This window comes from Calypte anna, chromosome 4A (assembly GCF_003957555.1).
Source record: "Calypte anna isolate BGI_N300 chromosome 4A, bCalAnn1_v1.p, whole genome shotgun sequence".
NCBI lineage: Eukaryota > Metazoa > Chordata > Aves > Apodiformes > Trochilidae > Calypte > Calypte anna.
The window spans coordinates 12,895,205-12,919,911 of record NC_044248.1 but is presented as its reverse complement, the minus strand read 5'-3'; the positions used below and the strand labels follow the sequence as shown (position 1 = coordinate 12,919,911).

Below are 24,707 nucleotides of genomic sequence, written 5' to 3'. Positions count from 1 at the left end.
TTCTCCTATACCACATCAGCTTTTTTTATTCCTTTGCACAGCTCCTCAGACATGCACACAGATCTTAACAGTTTCTTACTGTTGATGCTTAGGAAGAAAGCATTCCTATTTCTGATTGCACAGTATCTTCATTTTAAATTATTTGCATCCCTTTAACTCAAAAGATCCCCAAAGGGGGTAACTCATGGAGAGAGAATGGAATAATGCACAATCTTTCAGGAATTTCTCTTTCATTGTCTTACTGAAGTGACTTTTATATATTGGCTTTAGGTTTGAAAATACTGGAAATAGTATCTTTGTAGAAGCTCTTCTGCAACATCTGCTGGCTACATCAGCACCTGCAGCATAATCCTGGCATGTTAAAATAATGATCCCAGCAAGGATCCTTCCAGTTCTGTTAAGCTCTTTCATTTTCTGATACAGAATTAGTGTGCCCTGGCCATAATCTGACCAAAGGCCAAAATTAAAATTACTGATGATATTTCTGGAACTCATATTAACAAAACTGGATAAAGTACAGTAAATAGAGTGCAATGATGGTAAAGGTTTTAGTATTTTAAAGTATTTCAGTAAGTCCAAAAGCCATCATTTTTTCATTTAGGAAGCTACAGCACAAAAGATCTTAATGGGAACAATGATGTAGTAGGTGCTCAGTAGACAAAGAAAGGTCACTGAGATTCAGACATGTAAGAACCCACATGTTGCCTTGGAAAGTCTTCCCTTAAGAGGATATACCCACTGTGACATAAAGAATTTATGTATGTAATGACAGTTCAAAAGCACATGATTTTCTTTTGAAAGACTAAGAATCTGTGTTCCAATAGTGTATAAAAATAGGACTGCATAGTGTAGAAGAATAGTGTTCCAAGCATAATGACAAAGGGCTGTCTTTCACTGGAACTATAGATAGTGACAAAAACTTGAATATTTTATTTCAGAATCATTTCTCTTATATTTATGATATATTCATTATTCAGGGGCTCTAACTTTCTTTTTTTAATGAGGTTTTCTATGGTGTATTACATCATTTTAGTAGATCACTAATTTATAGGAAGTGTTTGTTAACCTCTAATGCTGTATAAGAAAATTCTTTTTGCTTCTATTCTATCTAACAATAGAAACTCTTCAAATTGCCAGATTATGTTGGGTTTCTTTAAATAAGACATTAATGAAGTCATAGAAGTACCAAGACAATGTTTTTCATTTATTCAGAATCTTGTAATGATGCAGGCTGTTGCAGAAACTGAGGGGGTATTTGGGAAAGAGGTGCTTGGGAATTTCATTATTTTTTTTTCTGTAGATCATGTTGTTGTGACAACTGAGAAAAAATGTCAGGTATCTCCTGGGAGAACATGAAATGGAATATGAGAAAGCAACCTTAAAATTTTTTGGTACATCTAGTAATTAAACCAATGATTCTTTTCTGGGGAAAAAAAAAAAAAGAAGAAAATAAAAAATAAAAATAAAAAATAAAAAATAAAAAAAAAAAAAAAAAAAAAAAAAAAAAAGAGAGAGAAAAAGAAAGAAAAAAAAAGTATGTGCATAAGGAAATTTGCCATTACATTCTTTCAGCTCCATACCACTCACTGTGTACCATATTATTCAACCCCATTCCAGTTATAATAGGTGTGTTCAAGTTTTTCCAAATACCTACACTATCTGGTATTATTAGGTGAATTTCTACATATATTTTCAGAGCATCATGGAAAGACTTTTTTTTCTGACGATGGGTGGTTTTCTAATAATGGTTGCATAATTAATGGCTAGGCAGTCATTGGAGAAAATATTCTGTCATCTTCATGAAAAAGAAGACTTTGAAGGAGCTTTGGAACTAGCTGGTTTTCAAGCTTCTCTATTGCTTTAAAACAGTGGAATAGGAGATAATGCATATCTTTAATCATCAACTCTTCTGAAATGCATCAGAGGTGCTCACAGATTTCTTGTTGTGTCACAGGGTATTGATTATGTGGAAATAAAGGAGTGATTTCAACTGGGCTATTTTATGCTAGGTTCCTGAGTGCTCCTGCCCTTTCAGGGGATTAGCTCAGTGCCCTTAAGATCAGGTCACTAAAATGAGTTTTATTTGACAGCTGGAAGAAGCATCTACTGAGCTTCCTCCTCAACCAGCTCTGCATGTCATCTCCCTCCCACTTCACCTGGGAGCAGCTTTTAAGCAGAGACACTCATGCTTGAAGATGAGTTTAATATATATACTTCTTTCTACAAAAATATTACTTTTCCCAGAACTACTGAGAGGATAAAAGAACTTATTTTTGCAAGGGGCTTAGATGGGATATTGATTAAACGCCATCCTAAATTATTATTTTTTTAATTAAACCCATCTGTTGTATTCAATTGCTTACTGATCCTGATTATTGAGCCTTGGTACACTAAGAGAATTTGTATTTAAATGTTGAATAGGTAAAGTCTGCTACTTACCTTTGCACTTCATCTGTCTCTGATACAGGTGGCAACACATGCTGCAACAGTACCATGAAAGGAATACACACGTTTCTTGCTTTCTTTTCTGCTTAACTGTTCAGGATTTAAATAATTAGCTTCTGTATGCAGTCAGATTATAGCTTTCTAGGTGATTTCTTTATAAGAAACTGGCTTCCTGTCTTAGCTCCTTTTCAGTTCAGCTCCCTTCACATTTTAGCAGAATTACGCAGCATCACCTTTTATTTAGGGGCAAAAAGTATAGCTATTCTGGCCAATAAAGCTTTGTTGCTTTGTATCCTGTACATTTTTTTACAACCAATAAAAACACATAGCTCAGAAGCAGAATTCTCCCATACAGATTACTTTCTTTCTTATATTTTTATTGCAGTTACGGAGGGAACAATAAGAGACAATATTTGATTAAATGAAAAGCAAAGGACAGCTTTGATGCTAGATAAGAAATTGGACTTTCCACATCAATAGTGCAGTCCTATGAGCCTGTGGCTGGCATTTGGTATTTGGAAAGAAGTGGAGTACCCAGATATTCTTCCTTCCATAAAGCTTGAGTGCTGTCTCAGTTGATATTCCACTGCTCTGCCCTTTTTGACAAGGTCTCTTTGGATTCTTCTGAAGCTTGATTTTAGCTTACTTTAGCCATAAAGAGCTAAATTTGGGGATCTTACTGCTGCTGATGTCATTTTTCATTGCACAAAAGGTCACATTTTGGTCTGAAACCTGTTTTGTTTGGAGTTGGTTTTTTTTTTACAGCCTTTGAAATTTAGAGGGAGAAGAATTTCTTCTCTGACATTTAAAAAAAAAAAAGTATCTGCATATAAACCTGTTAGTTGAGAAATTACATGAAGGGAGCACCACAACTGCCCCTCCACTTATTCCTTCCTCCTGCTGGGTGTCCTAGGGTTTAGAAAGACTTAGACAAGGAGGGTATTACTGTGGATATTTGGTAGAGCAAAAAAACCCAAAGTGGGCTGTCACAGCTATGTTTGGTTTGGATGTGTTGTTTACATATTTTATTTTTTTTTAAATGTGTGTTTTAAATAAGCTTTTTTGCTAAAAAGTTTTTGTAGGATGAGAAAGTGTGTGCTCAGTGCTACCCGTGCTGTTCTAGAAGATAAAACAAGAAGTGAGAACAAACAGAGTGCAGGTTACCTACAGCAGCAGGTAGGGAAAGCTCCAGGACAAGGCAGAACTGGTGGGAATAATGAGGAGGGAGAGGAACAGAGAAAAATCAAAACCTGTCAGCTCAGCTTTGCTGGGCCACAGCAAAACTAGTTACCAGTTTCAGACTGTAAATGAGGGTTACAGAAAGAAGAGAAAAATAACAGCAGGCCTGAAGGTTATCTCATTAGAAAAGAGGAACATGAATTGTTATATTAAAAATTGTTTTCTTAATCTATCTTATTAGTCTTTTTTCGCCCTTCAATAAAATATGTAGTTTATTTAATCACTTGATTAGTGTTTTCTACTAATAAAAATGAACCTTAAGCCTGATCAAAGTCAATGCAATTTTATCATTCAATTAATGCAAAAAATAATCTCAGTTTCCTAGGAAGAGGAGACTGAATGCAGTTGTTCCTGTTGTATAGATGCTACTGAAAAACAGAATCACAGTGAAATGCCCCCATTAATGCTTTGCACCAATGTTAATGCTACTGTACAACGCAGTGTGCACATTGCTGTAGTGGCTTTTAGTTCTTTGCAGTGTTTTGTTCACATATTTTTCAGCTTGTGAAATACAGGCCTTATGGTTTTGCTAGACACAGGGGACATCTTGTGGCAGAATGTTGGTAGTGGCGTCAAGATTCTTTTAATTTCGATGGGAAATGAAGTCAGTTGGTCCAATATTTCCTGTGCTATTTGAAACATCATCCTACATTGAGGCATTATCATAATATATGTACATTCTGACATTATCTTCTGAACCTGCAGCAGAATATTCATTCTTAAAGACAAGGTACTATGAAAAAATGCGTCCAGGCACTGGGAAAGGTGTGATAATGTTTTCCACTTATAAAAAGCCAATTTACATTTTAAAAATATCTTTATTTAGAGAAAAAAAGGAGAATATAGTTATTTCACAGTGTGGAGATTAAATTCCTCAGATATTCTGTTTCACAATTAAAATCTGATAATCCTAGAGAATGACATGTGACTAGAGCAATCAAATTAATTACTACATATCTTTTCTTTTCCAATGCAATTTGATCATTTATAGTAGCGATTTGGAAATTTTGCAAATATATGACCTCTGAAAAACAAAATAACATGATTAAGTAGATGTATTTCAATTAAGATCTGTCAGCAAGACATACAGGGATTGTAAAAAGTCTAAAATTGTTCACTTTTGTAAGCAAGGGCATCGCTATTACACTTTGCTTTAGTAAAGACATTGTGAAGTAACTATCTCAGCTCTGATGCCTCACTGGTATCCCTGTCACTTGTTAATTCAAAGCTATCATGGAAATATTCACACCTTTCAACAGGAAAGAGAAACCAGGCTGTTAGCTGCCTGTGATTCTGTCAAGTGAACTCTCTATTTTGCCACTTAAAAAGAAGTTCTTCTGCAAGATCACTTCTGCCACTCTTCTGCAAATACTGAGACAGGAGCTGTTGTTTATCAGCTGACCTTGGAAGGGTCTTTTTCCAGCAGCAAAGCAGCTCATAGATCTGATGTGTTAAATTATCAGGGCACTTCAGCCTAACAAGCTGACGTACGCTCCGCCGAACAGGGACCCGCAAAGCAAGCAGTGAGGTGTTGTCTCCTGCAAGCTCTTCTGCAAGCCACTGGAGCAAGTTGTCCCATAGAGCCTCTGCAGGGCAAAAAGTGGGAAATAAGAGCATTCTGCTATTGTGTAAATCTATCCTTTGAAAAGCTTTCTCAAGCTGGAGGCTCAGGGGGTGAACTCCCCAACTAAACATCATTTTACTTCAACAGAAACATTATCGCTTCCTATTTCTAATGCAATTTGGTACTGCACTGCAACATTAAGTGAATTTAGTCAGGAGAAGATTCAGAAAGGATCTATAACATTTGTAACTGCATGGGAAAAGCTAGCAATAACATGAAAGGCTATGGACATTTCCTGTAACTGATACATCACTTATACTTGAGCTTCCTGAGCTTTTTTTGAGCTTTCAGCACAAACTGAATCTCCTCATACAGAAAATGACATGCTGTTCAAGAACCTCACTGCAATATTCTCTTACAAGAGTTATTGCATTCCTGGTAAACAGATAACTTTTTTTTTTCTTTGAATATCTTGTAAAACATTAATTTATTAATTACTTTGGTTCCTGGATGTGTCATTTTAAAATGTCAGCTACAGCTGAAAAAAAATTGGCTTTAAAAATATATTAAATAGCAAATATAACTATTATTTACATTGATATTAGTATCTCATGCCTGTGTTCTTACCTGATGAATCAGAATAAATTCTTTTTGTGCTTCGGGGACGGTTGATCAGTTTTTCATGCTATCAAAGAAAATGTGTTGATGAAAGAGAAATTACTAAATTACTAGTATTTAGTAATTTAGGCATAGGATACAACAGTGGACTGCAATGCTTCAGCATTTTAAATTAGTTCTACCTACACAGAGGATCTGTGTCATCATTGAAACCCATTTAACACCCATCAGTATACAACCATCAAAATAATGAAATTAAGTCTGTTTGTTCCAAATAGGTGTTTATTGAAGCTTATTAAGACTTATAATTTGTGCAATTTTCTGAAAGTTTAATCAGTAGCATTATGTTATGATGGGTGTATAGAAATTGGGTGTATAGAAAATCCGCATGGAACCTTTCTTCACACATGAACTGGATTCTAATTTTGAATATTGCACTAACTTTATCATGCTATCGCTGTGTTCTTATTAAAACTGTGTGCCACACTGTTTGAAGTAAAATGTCAGTTTCTAGGTATGCAGTAGCTATTGTTAGGTCTAGAAATCATACTATGTTTGTAACTATATTTATTAACTATTAGTTAGAAATCACTAAAAATCACCAGAATTCAAAAGACATTATAACAGAAAGTACAGAGTTCTTCCTCTGAACACTAGAAAGGAAAAAATAATTTGTTCTTTTTCCCTGTGACTGCTAAAGAGAAAGCCCTGTGTGCTTTACTCTTGTTTCCTACTCCATATAGAACAAAAGATTACTTATCAAAGCACGGAGCACAAGAAGAGATTAATTTAAATCAAGTGAAGTTCATCTCTTTTTGTTGTTGTTGTTAAGAGCTGTAATTTTCTTCTTTTAGTGCCCATGTTACTTTTGTCATGCACATTCAGTCATATTACTTGGCTATTTTTACACATCTTTTCCTGTGAGACATACTCCAGGTTTATTCACAGCTCTTCTTTTTGTACTTGTGAATTAAGAGTATGAAACTCAGACTGAATAAAGTACACTCCTATTTCCTGCTGGGCATATTGCTGACCTTGTCTTAAATACTGTTCTAGTATAGACTTTATATATTGGTGAATATTTTAGGTGTTTCATATGTACACAATCAAAAGGTCAATATAAACAAAATTGTAACCTATTCACCTGTAAATTAAACTTTTCATCAGGCCTTAACTCAGTCACCTTGGTAGGGGGTTTCAGTGTGCACAATATGCACTGCTTGGAAGTGCAAAGCCATCTGTACTCTTCTTGAGATCTGAATCTGCCTCGTCTTGCCTGCTTCTACAGGAACACTGGATGTGCAAAGATAGCACCATATGGCTGAGGAAAGCCCCCAAAATGAAGGAAACATAAAGCTCCTCCAGAAGGGGGCATTGTTTTTCTTTCAAGACTTTCCTTGGCTTCATTTAATTATGAGTTTAAATTTCAACTTATTTACATTCATTACTGAGAATTTAGCACCTCAAAGGTCTGTATGAGACTTGCAGAGTTTATTGTAGATGAACCCAATTACCCATGCACCGACTTGAATCTGAACCACTTTATGCTACTTAATGTCAAAATAGTAGTAAAAACGAGGAGAATTGAAAATGAGCATTGTCTAGAAATAGTGTAATAATATACAGTGCATTAGATCTAAAACATTAAATCTGTCTTTCAAGATTAAGTGTCTGTGGTGAAGTGGTAAATTCAACCCCGGTTCAGCTGCCTTGGCACGCGGCCCCAGTGCTCTGCCTGAGAGCAGAAATAAAAAACTCTCAGTGGCCAAAGCAGTTTTCTAGTCTGGAAGGCCCTTCAATTAGCTAAGCAACTGCCTTTCTGAAGCAGACAATCACACGCTATTTTGCTGTTAGACAGTCATTAGACATAAAACTTCAGCAGAATAGTAATTGGATAATGCTTGTATGTATTACAACAATCTCTTTTTGCAAAGCATTCTGAGTTCAGCGAGTAAAACTGAAGTGCTCTGTCAAATGGACCTCTCAAACATGACCAGACTCTAGTAGCATATCAAACAGGACAGACATAGAAGGAGAAATTAACCTTTAAAACTCCTTAGCCCAGTTTCATGTAAATACTACTGCTCTGCAATCAGTGGAAATATTACTGATAAGCACACACATACTTGACATAAGAACCTAATCCAGTGTATTTAACTTCTGTTGAAAGTAGCAGGCTTGCTCAACCATTTTTTTCTAATGCTGAGGAAATGAAAGCTCCATAAAAAGGAATTGTTAGTGAAGATCAGCTTTCTGTACAAGGGTAGTATGTTTAAACTGAAAATTGATGGGATTGGTTGCATGCAAAGTAAATATCCACGACTTTTACCATTAAAAAAATATAGTTGTAAGAGAGGGGGCACATACATATAAAAATGGCCTATGTTCTTTATAGTTTCTATATTCTCTCCACAATTTAAGAAATTTAGGTGGAAATTTTACAGAAATGAGCAAAAATATAATCATAATACTTGCCTTAAAAACTTAAAAACATCTTAGTCACAAACAAAATCAGGCATTGTGGATAGTTCTAACTTTATGATCTAGCAAACATTTTTTTTAAAAGGAAAAAGAAAACAAAAACAAGCCAAAGCTTCATTTATTTTGCTGAGAAAATGTCTGTTGTTACTGACAACGCTGAGTGTTTGTGATCTCATGTGTATTAGAAATAATCTGCTAACATGGTTAAGCTAACCTAAAGACATTTATTAACTCAGCAAAGTAGTAGAGATGTAAATAGTCCTTGCTGTTCTTACACTGTATTTATTACTATTTGGGAGAATTCCAAACCAGAAAAGACTCCTCCAGGGGACTGGGAGGAAGTGAGAAGTTCATAAAAAATGCTACAACCTATAGTCAACTAATTCACAATTAAGACACAAGAACCTTGCTGCGTCAACTGGAATCCTACCTTGCTGTGTCTACTGGAATTCTGTAAGCAGCTGTGCTAGTGTGAGCAATGCTAAAAAAACCTCCTCATTACTAATAGGTCAGAGATGAACACTGAGCATTTTGTTCTGGCATGTCTGTGAGGTATGTGGCAGCTTAATCTGAGTCCTGCTATAGCAGCACACATTTGATAGAAACTAGCAAAATGGAAGGATCCTTTCTTGAGTGTATGTTTAGACACATGGATGTGGTCAGATAGTTCTAGGTGCTCTGGCAATATAAATTGCATTAACATATGACTAATTACAGAGAGTGTCAATTTTGGTTCATATGTGAACATTGACACAAGACTTGTACTTTAATGAAGTGGTAAATAGCAGGTGCATTTGACAGATGGCTGGCGTAGTTGTTAGTATAGTTATCGCATTAAATTTCTTCATAACTATGTTTTCTCATCCAGTTTTAACTATTTCCTTCTGTTTCTTATATTCATAAGAAAGCCCACCTAAATATGAAACACTTATCTCATTCAAATATGTTGATAGGATAATTGATAGTAAAAACAGGATAAAAGTTCTTATATTAATTTTTACTGTCAGTGCTTTCCTCACTTAATAATTTTAGAACACTTAGGGTACAGAAGGTAATCAGAATTTCCTTTTCATTGTCCCAGCATTTAATTGCATATTATGTTTAATACACAGTTCTGTCTTTCCATCAACTCCTTCTCCAGCTCAAACACATTTTTAACTGCTATAAACATCCTGTGAAAATAAGTTAATCTTTTGATTATTTTTTATGTAAAAGTATGTTCTATTATATTACTGACTACATCTGCCATTTACCAGTATGATTGTTCTGATATCCTGTGAAATGAGACATAATAATTACTTTTTCAGTTCCTCCATAATATTCATAAGCACAGACAATATTTCAACTTCCATCAAAACTGCCTGAAGTGTTGTCATCCATGTACTCTGCCTACAGCCACTCCATGTTTCTGATCAACTTCTTTTTTTCCTCTTCTTCCAAATCCTCATTCTGAGGTCTGTGATGAGAACTGCCTGGTGCAGTCACGATATAGTTGCCTCATAGATATATGGCATAAACTTGTTTTCATTTTTGTTCTTTAATAACTCATAACTTTCTGCTTACCTTTCTATTTGCAGTTGAATGTCCTGGAAGTTTTCAGAAAGCAAAATGACCAATGATATTGGGTTTTGAGTAATTTGGTATAGGCAATTTGGAGCCTACCAGTACAAAATCTGGTATGTACTTCCACCCCAAAACCACACTTATTGACGTTTAAATTATTTAGTTAATTTTCTAGTCACTCAGTATCATCAGATTTCGTGATTCTTCACAGACAGCTTTAGTACTCTGAATATTTTGTACTGTCATCAGACTTTTCATTTAATAATTCAAAAGCTTCTGATGACTATTTTAGCATGGATCCGTGTGGAACGTTACTAATAATTGTCTTCCCTTGAGAAAACCAACTGCTTTTTCACACTCTTTTCCCCCTCTCTCCCTCCCACTCCCCCTCCCCCCAATATCAGGCAGAAAACAAGCAAAAAAAGAGAGTATTTTTTGTTCTTAAAAATTGAGTGAGTTCATACAGAATGGAATTCAAGATTTACTTGGCTGGAAGTAAGTACTGTGAACACTGTAACATTGTGTTAAATAATTTTACATACCACTAGGCAGTGTTATGGGTGAAAGCCCCATTTGCCCTCTGTATTTTATACCAACACTAATTGTTGTATTTTTGTAAGTGTATTTTGTATTTAAATTACTAATAATTCACTGAAGTAAATTAATCAGCTTTTAAAAATCCTAAAAAAGATGATAACTGAACTGGCTAAATTATTAAGGACTATTACTGAAAAACCTGACTTAGAGCATTAACAATTTTAAATTATTACACTGGATGGATGAAATATAGATCAAAACCCAAAAGTTTTCACCAGCCTGTGTAACACTTTGTATTCTAAGATGACTTGCAGCATAAGGGAATATGTTATTCTGATGTTCTTCTTCATTCTATGGAAAGGTATTTAATTCTGTGTAAGACAACAAATAAGATTCTGACTCCTCTGAAATGCACCTCTGGAAGCAAAATTAAAATTATTTGTGAGACACTGCAACACTGATTTTCTGAATTGATATAACAACTCTGTATTTCTGATAAGACTTTTTGTGCCTCAAACTTGGGTCCTTTGTGCTTCAACTGACTGAGTTGAAAGTAGAGTCACTAGTAAAAAAAATAGATTTAGAAATAAGATTCTCAAATGTTATTTCCATTCCTAAGATCTGACTTAATTTCTAATTTACAAGCAGTGATCATGTTATACAGTTCCTCTTTTTACTTCCACTTAAATGAGAAGGAAGCCAGAGTGTACTGTGGACACACACGTATGACATATTTTTACACACTTAAACAGACTGACCACACACACTTCAGGAGCTCAGCCACAATGGGAAACAGGAAACATGGAGTTAGATTTAAGAAAACATAAACCATGCCAAGACCCTTTTGCCTGGTAAGTTTGTGGGAAGGTAAAAAAGGGAAGATCTCTAACATTATCAAATGAGAAACCCACCTTTGGTAACGTTAGTGCTAATTTACACAGAGGAGTCTGGTGCTGATATTCACCATTTGGCAAGGGTTGTTCCCATTCCTTAGTTATCATCTCTCTGGTAATTTTATAGAATACTGCTGTTCCTTTGTAATGAGGTGAGCTGTAGTTACCAAATTCATCCACTTCTTTAATTTGGAGATCCAGCCTGGGTTTCCTTTGTGAATGAAAAGTCAGCCTGTAGACTTTTCCAAAATCTTTTCCGTTCTCTGAAGTCCATAAAAAGAAAAAAAGAAAAAAGAAAAAAAATTACACTGTATTTAGATTTATGACATATAAAGTAATTCATTAGGGTGAATATTAGGGTGAATCCAATCCCCTAACACTGGGTTGTTCTTTACCATTATTAGTTTGTATTGAAAAACTGAGTTTCAAACATTGCTGTCAGTGTGTTTCAGTAGTTGAAATGTCTTAGTCTAGTTCACTGTCAGTCCCTGAACTGCTGGCACAAAGACTACGTGGTGAAGACTGCGCTAAAAGTTGAAAATTAAGGATCACAGAATGGGATGAAGTACATAACAGAAATAAAATTAAAATGATACTCTGAATGGAATTAGAAGTATGTGTTTTCTGGTTGTTCAGGATGAATGTCTGTCTGTAACAACAAAATGAATGGGGTCAAAGTGGTAGATGCATTTTTAGGATTTTAATTTCATTCTAATTGATACGTCTGTAACACTATCCTTTGCAGATAAGCAGGCATTCCTTGGGGGCTGGAGGATTCTTTATGAAGAATAATCTTTTCTTTAGGGTATTCTTCTAGAGTATTCAGTGAGTGAGTTTATGTACAAAAAGTTCAGAGAGAACATAAGAGACCACATGTAATTTTGGCTGAAAATTTTTCTGAAACTTCTTATTCCTTTTCTGCTTAAGCAAATCACTGAATGGTGGCAGCCAATGTGTGAGATTTTTGTGTCTGCTAATCAAAATGGCATAACAGCTCTCTCTTACCACCTCAATTCATAGTGCAGCTCACATAAAGTAACATTTTGCCCTAGATTTCAGTGTTTAATCTTGCTCACTTTAGGTGAACTTACACACATGAAATAGCAGATTACTTCTGCTTTTTTTTCTTTTTTTTTTTTTTTTAAACCTTTTTAATTCCCATCAAATGTTCTTTATATTAAAGAACCATTGACGGAATCACAGAATGTTTTAGGTTGGAAGAGACCTCCAAGATCATCCAGTCCAACCTTTGACCAACACCATAAGCTAACCACTAAACCATGTCCTTAAGGACCAGGTTCAAACACCTGGAGGTTTAAATACCTCCAAGGATGGTGAATTCACCATTGTCCTGGGAAGGCCATTCCAATGCCTGACAACCCTCCCAGTGAAAAAATGTTTCCTAACATCCAGCCTAAACTTTCCCTGGAGCAGCTCACATCAATCTCCTCTGATCCTAACACAGTCCACTAGGGAATCCTGTACTTTTGAAATAAAAGAGAAAATACCACCAGTTTGCAAAGGATAGTGCAAAGTTTTACAGAATAGCAGAATTTGGTAGAGATCTCTGAAGATCACCTTGTCTAACCTCCCTGCTCAACGCAGCGTCACTTAGAGCAGGTTACACAGGATCTTGCTCATATAGTGCATAATATTTTTCATTTATAGCCATTTTCCACGTGTTTCCAAGCTCCTATCCTGTATAAGAAATAAAGCAGTGGCACTAAAATAACTAACTGTGCTGTGACTAGTCACAGTCTGCTAAAGTCCACATACAATATTTTTTAACAGCTGAGGTGATTGATAACATTCATGAAAGAACTAAATTACCTGAAGCAAAAATATTGCCTCTAAATCTAAAATGAATCTGCTCTCCTTCTCTCAATGAGAACTGGTGTGTAGGTTCTGGGGGACCGAAGTAGCCCTCCTCATGCAGAGCTTGAAGTTCCCAGGACAGCTCTTTGGATGCAGATAGCAGTACTACTATTTTGTATGGGTTCTCTCTTTTCTGATACAGTATCACATTAGCCATTGTGCTGCAAACAGCTTCTTCTAGAGCCTGAGCAAAGTGGAGAAGATAGGTGTTTTCCAGGAGGAATGACAGGCGAATGATGACAAAGCTGTATTAAGAAAAAAAAAAAAAAAGCAAGAAAATAAAAGAAGATAAATAGATCTATCTTTAATCATTGGATCAATTGCTTACAACTTACAATGCAAAATAATACAGGGCTCAGCCTCTAATAGACCTATTGCTACCTCCTATTCGTTCTCATTTCCAGCACATGAAAGGGTGGAAATTTGCTGCTTCTGTAAGGTAGAGTATATTGACTTGGTAACTATGAATTCAAATACTTATTAAGATGAAAATATTATTCCCTGATACGAAATTTTGAAAATATTATTATTTTGTACTTAGGGAGCTAGGTCACATTTTCAAATTAAGATTGATATCTGCATTTCCTGTTTCAGATTTTGTGCATATTACATTGTGCACAGTCCATAGATGAAAAAATATATTAAAAAATCTACGTTTTCTGTAAATATGAGTAGCAAATCTAGCAAAGTGGAATAAGGAGATGCTGGGAAGTTATTAATTAATATTGGATAATTTCTTACCCCTACTTCTTTTCATTGATCCATATACTAGGAAGAAAATATTTTAGAAGCTAATTTTTTTTATTTATTCATACCTTACCTTTCTAAATGCTCACTTAGTTCAAATGATACAAGACCATTCCGTGCATTGTGGATGATAACATCATCAAACACCTTCCACCCCTCTTCTTTGTTTCTGTGACCTAATAATTTCAAAGTATCACTGAGATTCTCTCCACTTTTTCTCCCAGAAGCACTCACAGTCCTGGAAAACCAAGGAATTACAGGAAAAAATATACTGAAAACCAGCTCTTGCAGAAAGAGTAAGTTTGTATTTATAGCTCTGCTTTCCCTTCTTTTTTCCCACCTAGCTGAAAATATACATCTGGAACTATAAACAAGTACATATGTAATATAATTGTTAAGAAATATATGTATATTTAGTTTTTCAAGTTCTCTAGAAAAAGAGGGGGGTAGGGGAAGGACAAAAGAAATGTTTCTGTCTAAATGAATCTAGTTTAATCTCTCAGTTAATATCATCACCTAAAATGAACACCCTGTGTCTGATCTAAAGAAGAAAATACTTGAGACAGGACATCCCAAACATTTCTCAAGCATACAGACTCAGTCTACTTGCAAATACAGGAGAATATTGACATCATTTTCTAATGAATTTGTATAGAAATAAGCAAGAAAAGCACAGTCTTTTTATGGATGTGCTTTGACTAAGAATCTAAAGTGCCATGAAGAACAGAGAGATGCCACAGAGGTTTTGCCTCACGGTGAAATGCACTTGGCATAGGAAATAAAATTTGAATCTCCTATGAAGTAACATGGGCACTCTTCCCAAATCTGAAGTTTGGAATAAAGTTGGGTATATAGTCTAAGAGACCAACGTGGGTGTATGATCTTTGAAAACTGATCTGAGAAATATCTCAGAAATAGAAAGCTAGAATATAGAAATATTTGAGGCCAGACTGGATAACTTCTATGAATATTGTCTGCCTTCTCCATTTGAATTTCACTTATTTTCAGGATAATCATAATCTTGGCATGTAGATTAATTTTTAAAAACATAAAATTTAACACAGTAGGAGTAAGATAAGTCTTTAATGAAGCAGAAGTTTGTTTAGCCCAGCAAGCTTTTCTGAACCTGGAGTTGCCCAGTGTAGCAGAACTGAAAGGACAATAAACAAACGGTAAGTTCAGATTGTTCTTCTTACTTTGTGAGACAGTAAAAACATAATTTACCAGTTTTGCCAGTTAACAACTGAAATGTTGAGACTTTTTTCTTTAAGGAGTGCCTATGTTTATATAGTGTAATATAGTGGTCATCATATTTAAAGATTGTATATCAAACGCTCTATGCATTTTCCCAATGAAGATATAACATAAGAACTGTGGGGATTTACCCTAGTGTTTTTAATAATGTTTCTAAGTATAGCAGTCTGAATTAAGGAACTCATACATTCTCGCTCAATACAAGAAATTATTAAAATTAATTAATTTTGATGTTTTGAAAATGCTAAATTTGTAGTAAAGTTCTTACCGAGGCTGGTAGGCTGCAGCAACCCTCTTTACTGTAGCACTAATGGCTCTCACATGGTCTGACTCATCTCCTTGTCTTTTTTTTTCTGGGTTTGGAGGACAGGGTAGAGTAATAGTGACTGAGCTGTTAAGTGGCTGGGCTGAAAGATGCTGGACATAAACCAGTGCACTAGTAGATACAACGGAGTGGTACATATCGTGCCTTGCTTTCAACGTTGAAACCAATGATGGTTCAATTGGCTGAACCTAAATATGAAAAGAAATCATGCCTTTAATTTACAAATGAGTAAATATTCTCTTATGTGCATGTTTTTTAAAAAAATCTATTTTTATTTTGGAATTGGATTGGACGCTTTAGGCTCCTCTCCCCAACTGCGCATGAGCAGGATTAGGGGGCCAATAAAAGGGCTCATGCGCAGTGGGGGCCCACCCTAATTAGGCACAGGTGGGCTTAACACAAGCTCATGCCCACTACCTGGCAATTAGTGGCACCTGGTTGCCTCATTTCGCTACAGATGGATAATTTTCTAAGGTTTTCAAAACTTTTTTTTTTTTTTAATGGTTAATTTTAGCTTCTCTATGCCTCAGAATTAATGTTTTTATGGGGAAAGAACTGAACATGATAACTGAAGAGGATTTGACATTATTCTCAGCCTAAGGCTTACAGGTCACAAAACCTTCTGTTGCACTTTCTGGTACACATTTTGAAAGTCAGGAAGAAAAATTGTTACATTACTGTAAACATTGGTCCAAGTGGTTGAAGTTTGGGGTTAATGCTTATGTCATTCAATAATGTACAACAACTGTATTTTCTGAAGTGTATCAAACAATGGTAAATGGTTCTTTTTAGCTAGGGCTGTCATTGACTACTGGTGATATGTGGTTTTAATGAAGTTGACAGGAAACCATTTGCTATATATACAGGATGTAGAGTTGCAACCACTTTTCACTTCTAATAGTGGAATAGTTGCCCTTTAACATTATTGGCATCCTTGCTTCAGAAGTTATCAAATAACAGACTTATGGAACAAATATAGCATATTTCAAGCTCACCTTTAACTGCATGGGTGCTGGTGAACTGAATGTTTCTGGGTGGTAATAGAAAGAGATTCTAGGATCCACACTCAGCTTCTGTGAGAGTCCTGCTTTTGGAACAGTAAATGTTTCTTTCTTTAAGCATGACAACACAGAAAAAACACCCAGCTGATAAATTTTCACCTCTGCAAAGGTGTCCTGTGAAAAGAGAATGTGAGATGAGAGTACAGTGGAGAAAAAAAAGATGTGTTCTGAAGCTAATTAGCATTTTGGGAAGGCAGTACTATTTATAGAGTAAGGTGTGAAATTAAGATAATTTCAGTATTTTTGCCACCTCGATGCCTAACTATCTGGTGATCTCTTGTCATCATATGATGTAATGAATATATCAGTGCATTATCTGGGAGAAATTAAACAAGCTTATAAACTGGGTAATGATGCTCACCAAATGCCATTCTTCTGAAGTTAAAACAAAACAAAACAAAAAGAACCATACTTTTTTCTATAACATGGTGTTTAGACTTACGCACACAGAACTGTGTAACTTCTCTGTGATCTGAATGCAAAATACGCTTAAGTTTTACTTTCATCAAATTATTCAATGTATTATATTTACTTACAAAAATCATAAACTGTTAGTCACGTTTAGTCATTAGTACTGTGGGATCAAGCACTTTCCTTATCTTTACATCTGACAAAAGGACCTAGTTAAGTGATAGGTTTCAAACAGAACTAGTCCTTGAGAAAGCAGAACATTCAGTTTCACCCCATGCAGTGTGCTTAACATGCTTAATGAAAACTTTACTTGGAACTCCATGGAATCTTAACAGGGAACCTGGAATCATGTTTTTACAATTCTCAGATAAGTGGTTACCAACCTTATGTTTTCCTTGGTATCCCTCCAAAGAAATGGGAGTTAAGTAGTTTGACTTAAAGTTTACATCAGTCACCTTCACCATGATCTCCCGATAATTTCCTCTGAAGCAGGAAGTAAATGGGATTGCAATGTTGATAGGAAAAGGGATTTTTTTCTCATAATCAGAGCATTCAATACTGATGACATTGCTGACCAGCTCCTCAGAATCTTCCACCACCAAGGAACTAGTGTCATTTACTATCTTACACTTCAGATTCTCCAGAGCAACTGCAGGGGCTTTAATAAAACAAGCTACTTCATGTTCAGTCGTTCCACTTTCTTCCACTAGAAATCTGGAGGAAAAAAAAAGTAAAAAAAAATATTCTTTGTATTTTGGGTAAGGTGGTGTCCTGTAATTTTAACTAAGTGTTTCACCATAATGATGTTCTTCACTGCAGCATAAGTAGATAATTCATAAAGTATGTTTATGAATAGATGGGAAAATCATGAAAAATTTTATGTCTAGCTTAAATGTTAGCTTCTATGTTTTGGTTACAAATTATTATAAGTGACTAAGTGGAGTATTTTCCTATGAATTTCCAACAATTTTGGAATTCTTGACTTTATCAGCTGCAACTCAGTCCCTCTCTTGCATAAAAAAAAAAATATGCAATCAGAGAAAGACACAGTTTTCTTTAGATCAAATGGAAGATCTTCATTGTGCATGCTTAAGTTGTAAACTGCTATTATGTGCACGTCCAGCAGCTGTTCAATATATGCATGTTGTGTTTCTGGGCCCACAGATATTAATATGTATGCTAATTAGCCCAATTTCTGCACATCTGTTCCTAAAAGGAAGAATATGTTCATACCTTTTTTTCATCCAGTGCCTAGATTTTTGTTTTTCTGAATCATTCATAGAAGGATTCACAGCAGTAAGATCACATGTTTGTGCTGAAGATATGAAGGTAATTAGATCATGCCTACAAATCTCATTATTTTTTTCCATTTTTCTGTCTTCCACTTGCTCTCTTAGTCTATTTTCTTCACTTCCTATATCTTCTGAAGATTCTTTTACTGCTGCCTTCTTTTCTTGCTCAGAGAGATTCATGACAGTTTTTTCAGAAACATCTTTCCACGTTTCAGGTAGAATGCCTCCCTCATTGCTTGTACCAGCACCTTGAAAAGCCAGTTCTGGAGACTTTTCAGTCACAGAACTACCTCCATGAAGTTTATCCTTTCTATTGTAATGTATTTTCTCTGTAACAGAGTTCATTAGTTGTCTGTGGTCACTATCTTCCTGTTTCGTTTGAGATTCTCTGCTACCGTCCTGTTCCAGAGCAAATACATTTTCAGCTAATGATGCAACGAGGTCTTCTTCCACAGTTTTAGTCTCACTTAGCAGGATTTGATCAACATTCTTACTCTCTGTCTTGATCTGGGAAGGAGTTCTTTGGGTCTGTAGGCTGGGACTAGAAGATGCCTGCACAGACTCTGTTGCTTCTCCTTCGGAACGACACAATTCTCTTTCTTTGGTCATCTTTTGAGCAGTCTGGATCTGAGAATCATCATCTTTTCTGCAGCTAGTTACATAAAGTTTATTTTCTTCCTCTTGAAGTTGTAAGACTGTATTGATCAGATAATCCTTCACTTTTTGCAGACAATCTATAATTCCACTGTACTCTGAGGAAAGAAATAGGTAACTAATTGAAGTTTGCTTTGAAAGTAGGAAAAAATATGGAAAGTCTTATCCATATATCTATTGAATCCCACCTAATGCCATAGTGCCATTCAAGACATGAAACATAATATAGTTCCTGGCTTCCATTGAATATTTTTGCACTTATTTGCATTCAATTTGAATGACTTTCTGGAGAATGATCAGACACCAGGTAAGTTCCTACTTCAAATTGATCCACATGCAGCCCCCTCTAGGTGAACCTGCCCTGGCAGGGAGGTTGAACTAGATGACCTCCAGAGGTCCCTTCCTACCCCTAATATTTTGTGGTTCTGTAAAGCATTGAATTGGTGAACAATTTGGAAAGAGCTTTAAACTAAACATTAATAGAGTAAGAATGTCATGACACATCAATGCATGGTTTAATAGTATATATTACAGTTTATTCCTGCTAAACTCAGTCTAAAATCTATTTGCAATACTTGTTACTGGATTTTGGCAGGATTTGGACAAAAAAAGAGAAGCAAACACATTTTTAATATATTTTTTCTATTTCATAAATATATTTTATATTTTTATATATTATGTTTCTAAGGTACTGCTGCTTTTCCAGGGGCACTTCTACAATAGTGAAGAAGAACTTCTGAATTTAACAAGGCTGAGAAACAAACAAAAAAAAGACTGGAAATAACAGCTTTGTTTGCATTAGAGGTTGTAAAAGACCACTTCCCAGACTCACTGTAGGATGAAGTTCAAACTCTGGTAAAACTACCAATATCAGCCTGTTCCCTCCCTGAATTCTGCATTGCCTGAACAAAACAAAAAACCCCCAAAATAATGCAGCTACTTAACACCCCCTTAAATCAAATTTGAAGATAATAGGGCCATTAGAAACAGAGGCATTTTGCTATGCAGTGAATGTGGCTTTTCTAATACTGTAGTGCTTGTAGGCAAGTAAAGAGCCTTTTACCTTCACACTACCCGACTGTGTCACAAGAAAGACACTTTTTGCATTCTGTTACAAGGTTAACCCTGAAATAAGCCTTCTTTTGTGTTACCCTTGCCACTATCTCCTTTCTAACACTTAGCTTTCTGTGCTTTTTTGGTGTTTGATAACATAGCTTTAGAGTACAGTGGCAGTTTATATACAACTGTCTTCAACCTTTTTATGTTGACTGTTTTATGGGAATGTTTCAGATGAGGAGAAGTAGCTTTCAGGAAAGAGAGTGATAGTAAATTCTTGGAAAGCAGAAAAAAGAAATTAATCACATAGGCTATGAGGCCAACAGGGCAAAGTTAGCTTGATCTTACAGCCTGGAAGCAGGTTCTATTTTACAAAAATGCTATTTTATAATTGCTAACACTTTATAAACCTGTGGAACAAGGACACATAGATGTGGGCACAGCTAAATGTTTCTGCCTGGAGTCTCTCTTTGTCTATGTATCAAGGTATTAGACCATTATTAAATGCAGAAATGGCAGCTTTCTACTTAAACCCAGTGAAGTATAATATACATAAAACTTTGAAAAACATCCGTTTAGGTGTTCGGTTTTTTCCCTCTCACATGAGAATCGTGTCTCATGTAACAAACTTGAAAACAGTGCAATACAAATGTTGAAATATGAATGAATTTGGTCTAAAGAATGAACAAATGCTGAAATACTAACAAATGAAAAGTAAAGTCCCCGAGCATCATCACAAAGCAGCCTCCAGCATACCAGTCCATTCTGCTGACAGCTAAGTCCCTTCATACTTGCCTGGACTTCCAGTCCGTTTCTCTTGTTTGTCATGGAGGGTACTCAGCAAGAGGCAGGTGTCTTGAATATTTTCTATAACGTTCTCCAGCTGCTGGCTAAGAGATTTACTGAGCTCTTTTGTTAAATAGATCAGTCTAAGCATATACTCCATTATACCTTCATCATCCAGATCACTTTTCAGAAGCTCATTTCTCACTAGCAAATTCAGGTGCCAAATTTTTTCCAGAAGCTGGCCTGCCTTGTTTGCAGTTGTAATGTTATCTTCAGCCATTTCCATTTGACGTTCAGAATATACTTCTACAGATGTTTTTTTCTGCTCAAACACTGCCAGAAGATGTTGTCCTTGTTTCAAACTGCTACAGCATTTGTAGCCTAAAAAATGTTTGGAAAGTACTGTATTTTACATATGCTGACAAATCCAACTCTAGCTCAGAAACTCTTGAGTTGATGTTGACAATGAAAAAGTTACTAGGTGACAGAAAGGAGTGGCTGTCCTTGCAACTATGGGCAAGGATTGCCAAGAGATACCATTGTGCACTGTGCACCTTAAGGTTAGGTAACTTAGTTAAATAGCAGTGACTTCAATTTCAGGAGCTCTGAGCAAATTCTTACTTCAGTGGCTTACTTCAGTACTATGAAATCAAGCTTAATTGTGAGTTCATAATTATATAGTCACCAACAACGAGGATGTTTTTTCATTGTAAGACAGCATTGAATTCTTTTTATCACTTGACACCATTTTCTGACAACCATATTTCATTTGTTGCTCAGAGGCATCAAATAAGCGGGACAGGTCCAAGCTGCTATGCAGTCTGGATGATGTATTTGAATTATACATAGGTTTCAGAAATACAAAATCTACAAATCTACTTTTTTTTTTTTTTGTTAGCAAGAATATTTATTAGCAATGGACATTCACAGAAATTTGCAGTGTATTCTGGGGTGTGCTTATATAACTGGGGAAGAAACAACGCAGTAACAGATAAAATTTCAAATAAGTAATGACTGAAATTCTGTTTGGCAGTTTGGAAGTTGAGAAGCAAATTTAAGAGAGAAACATGAGCTCGCTAAACCTCACTGCAGCATCAGCATTGACTGTGTGGGGTTCATGGGGAAAAAGCTGTGTCCTCAGGAGCACCCCAAGGAAAGCAGGCAGCAAGGCTTTCACAGGAGCTTGCATCCAAAGTGTGCCTGGAGGCAGCCCAGGAGGAAGCACAGCCAGTGCCTGGCAGAGCTCCTGAGCTGTGGGTGAAATTTGAGCACTGATACCTCAATGATAGTATTTCCAATTATTTTCTTCTTTTTTTTTTTTTTTTTTCCAGCAAGTTCAGAAAACAAAAAGTCTCACCAAGCAGGAAGAAAAATGAGTGGAGGAACAGCACCTGCATTGTCTCACTGATGCTACCTCACATTGCACCATGTCAGGGAGGACAGGCCTGAAACTCCCATAAGCAGAGGTCAGTACTGGGCTAAATCTGAAGTATCGCATATACCAAAATCCTTCATAGTTTTAAGAAATTTATTACACAAATTAATGACACATTGGCATTCCTACTAAACGTTCCTTTTCATGGCCCATTATAATTAAAGCAGTTTTAAGTAGCAGTTAAAATGGGATTGATACCAAAGCACACTGAAAATTGCATCTAAGCATTGCAAGAACTAGTAAGGTAATGTCAGGAGACTGCTTTAAAGATGTAAAGCACAGTGTTAGTGTTAAAATAAGAATGAAAAATATTAAGTGTTTGTAATCAAATATATGTGCTGGAACCAGCTGTAATTATTAAATAAAAAAGGAAAGTTTCTTTTCATTCATTATAATTTTCTTAATCACAATGAATGTGTACTGCATAGCTAACACAAAAAGGTATTATTAACTTATTTACCATTTCTGATGGTCTGGCATCTCCACATTTTCCCAAATTATTCCTAATAAACAGGGAATTCTGAAAAGAACACATACTTTCAGGTACAGAAAGGGGAAATTTTCATCTTCCTGCCCAATATTTTTGATATGTAAAGAAAAAAGAAAGGGAAGGGGAAGGGGAAGGGGAAGGGGAAGGGGAAGGGGAAGGGGAAGGGGAAGGGGAAGGGGAAGGGGAAGGGGAAGGGAAGGGGAAGGGGAAGGGGAAGGGGAAGGGGAAGGGGAAGGGAAGGGGAAGGGGAAGGGAAGGGGAAGGGGAAGGGAAGGGAAGGGAAGGGAAGGGAAGGGAAGGGAAGGGAAGGGAAGGAAGGGAAGGGAAGGGAAGGGAAGGGAAGGGAAGGAAGGGAAGGGAAGGGAAGGGAAGGGAAGGGAAGGGAAGGGAAGGGAAGGGAAGGGAAGGGAAGGGAAGGGAAGGGAAGGGAAGGGAAGGGAAGGGAAGGGAAGGGAAGGGAAGGGAAGGGAAGGGAAGGAAAGGAAAGGAAAGGAAAGGAAAGGAAAGGAAAGGAAAGGAAAGGAAAGGAAAGGAAAGGAAAGGAAAGGAAAGGAAAGGAAAGGAAAGGAAAGGAAAGGAAAGGTGGGCAAAAATGCATGGTAGAGAAGATCCAAAGCTGCTGACTCCAATGGTATATACCATGGTTCAGGGAATGATATGGATGCACACTTAGAAGATGCAATACTATGCAGCATATAAATAAATATGCATTTTTGCCCATCACTCCATTCTCTAGCACAGTCAGCTTTAACAGTGAAACTATGGTTTGATATTTCAGCTTTTACTACAAAAGGTGGGGCAGAAGATAAAAAGACAACACACAAACACAAAAAGAGAGACAAGGAAAACCAGTTCTGGGATATTGTGTCAGAAGTAGTTCATAGATTTGTGAACTTCTCAGATGTTTTTTAAACTGTGGATCCCCAGACTCACTGGAGAATCCTGCCTAAAATGTATCCCGTAACTGAGGCCCATAGAGGTAGGATGAAGACACAAGCTTTTGTGTTTACTATTACATATGGCCACCACCTGATTGTCCTTCAGCTCCATTGTCAAAGTAGGGCCCCATGCCTGGCTGGGTAATGTGCAGGAAAAGAAAATTAAAATAATTAAGAAACAATCTATAAGAAATAAACCTGCAAGAACAATTGTGATGGATGTAGAATTGTTATTAGATTGTATCTCTTCATGTCTCAGTTTATTTGTTATGAATTTCTTTTCTGTGAGCAAACTACTAACAAATGAGCTGTGTACCCATCCTCAGAGAGTTCTCCATTGAACTTTGCCTTTCTGAAAAGTGATCCTACTCTTCAGAAAAAAAAAAAAAAAGAATGGAAAATTTGCTCTGTGATTGATTTTTTTTTAATTATTCCTATAATTCCTATTCCTTTCACTTTTAACTATATTCTCTAAGTATATGAGGAGTCCTAAAGAAAGTGAACTTTCACATTCACATTAAACAGAGGCCTTGGATGTAGGAGGAACAAAGTATTACATTTAGAAAAATAGGGATTAAAGTATACATTCAAATCAAGTTACCATTTAGCAGATGTACATGTTCGTTTCAGAATACCTTAATACTCTTGCATAGCTGATAACAAAGTAAGTGGACTTTGCTCTGGTGAGAGATTAGACTGTATGATACAAGCTCTTTTTATAACCTCTGATGAATTCAAAGTTCATTATGTGACAATAAATGCATTTTTTGCATTTATTGATCTATCTATATTTGAAAGTAATGTTATTTCTTCCTGTATTCTAAGGCCTAAATGAGAAAAACTGATACTATAAGAAAAAGAAGTGCTATAGATATGTTGTGCCCCAGAAATTATATTGTATGCTCATGTGAATGGTTCATTTAGCTCTACACCATAGGAACCAGTTGTTTTGAAGAAATTCCCTTGAAATACATAATAATGAAATAGCATAGTCTGAAAAGGTAAATGTCTCCTAGCACAGTTGCAGTGCTTGACATCAATCC

At 36.0% G+C, this 24,707-nt stretch overlaps 1 protein-coding gene across 1 annotated transcript; it reads right to left on the bottom strand.

The window, feature by feature from the left end:
* Window positions 1–4,980: 4,980 nt before the first annotated feature.
* Window positions 4,981–21,087, bottom strand: DTHD1 (death domain containing 1). The gene is made up of 10 exons (XM_030449947.1): window positions 20,811–21,087; window positions 18,247–19,057; window positions 17,397–17,727; window positions 16,537–16,716; window positions 15,485–15,729; window positions 14,036–14,200; window positions 13,171–13,460; window positions 11,359–11,603; window positions 5,876–5,933; window positions 4,981–5,270 (listed from the first exon to the last, which is right to left on the bottom strand). The coding sequence occupies exons 1-10, from the start codon at window positions 21,085–21,087 to the stop codon at window positions 4,981–4,983; spliced, it is 2,892 nt and encodes a 963-aa protein (XP_030305807.1).
* Window positions 21,088–24,707: the final 3,620 nt, after the last annotated feature.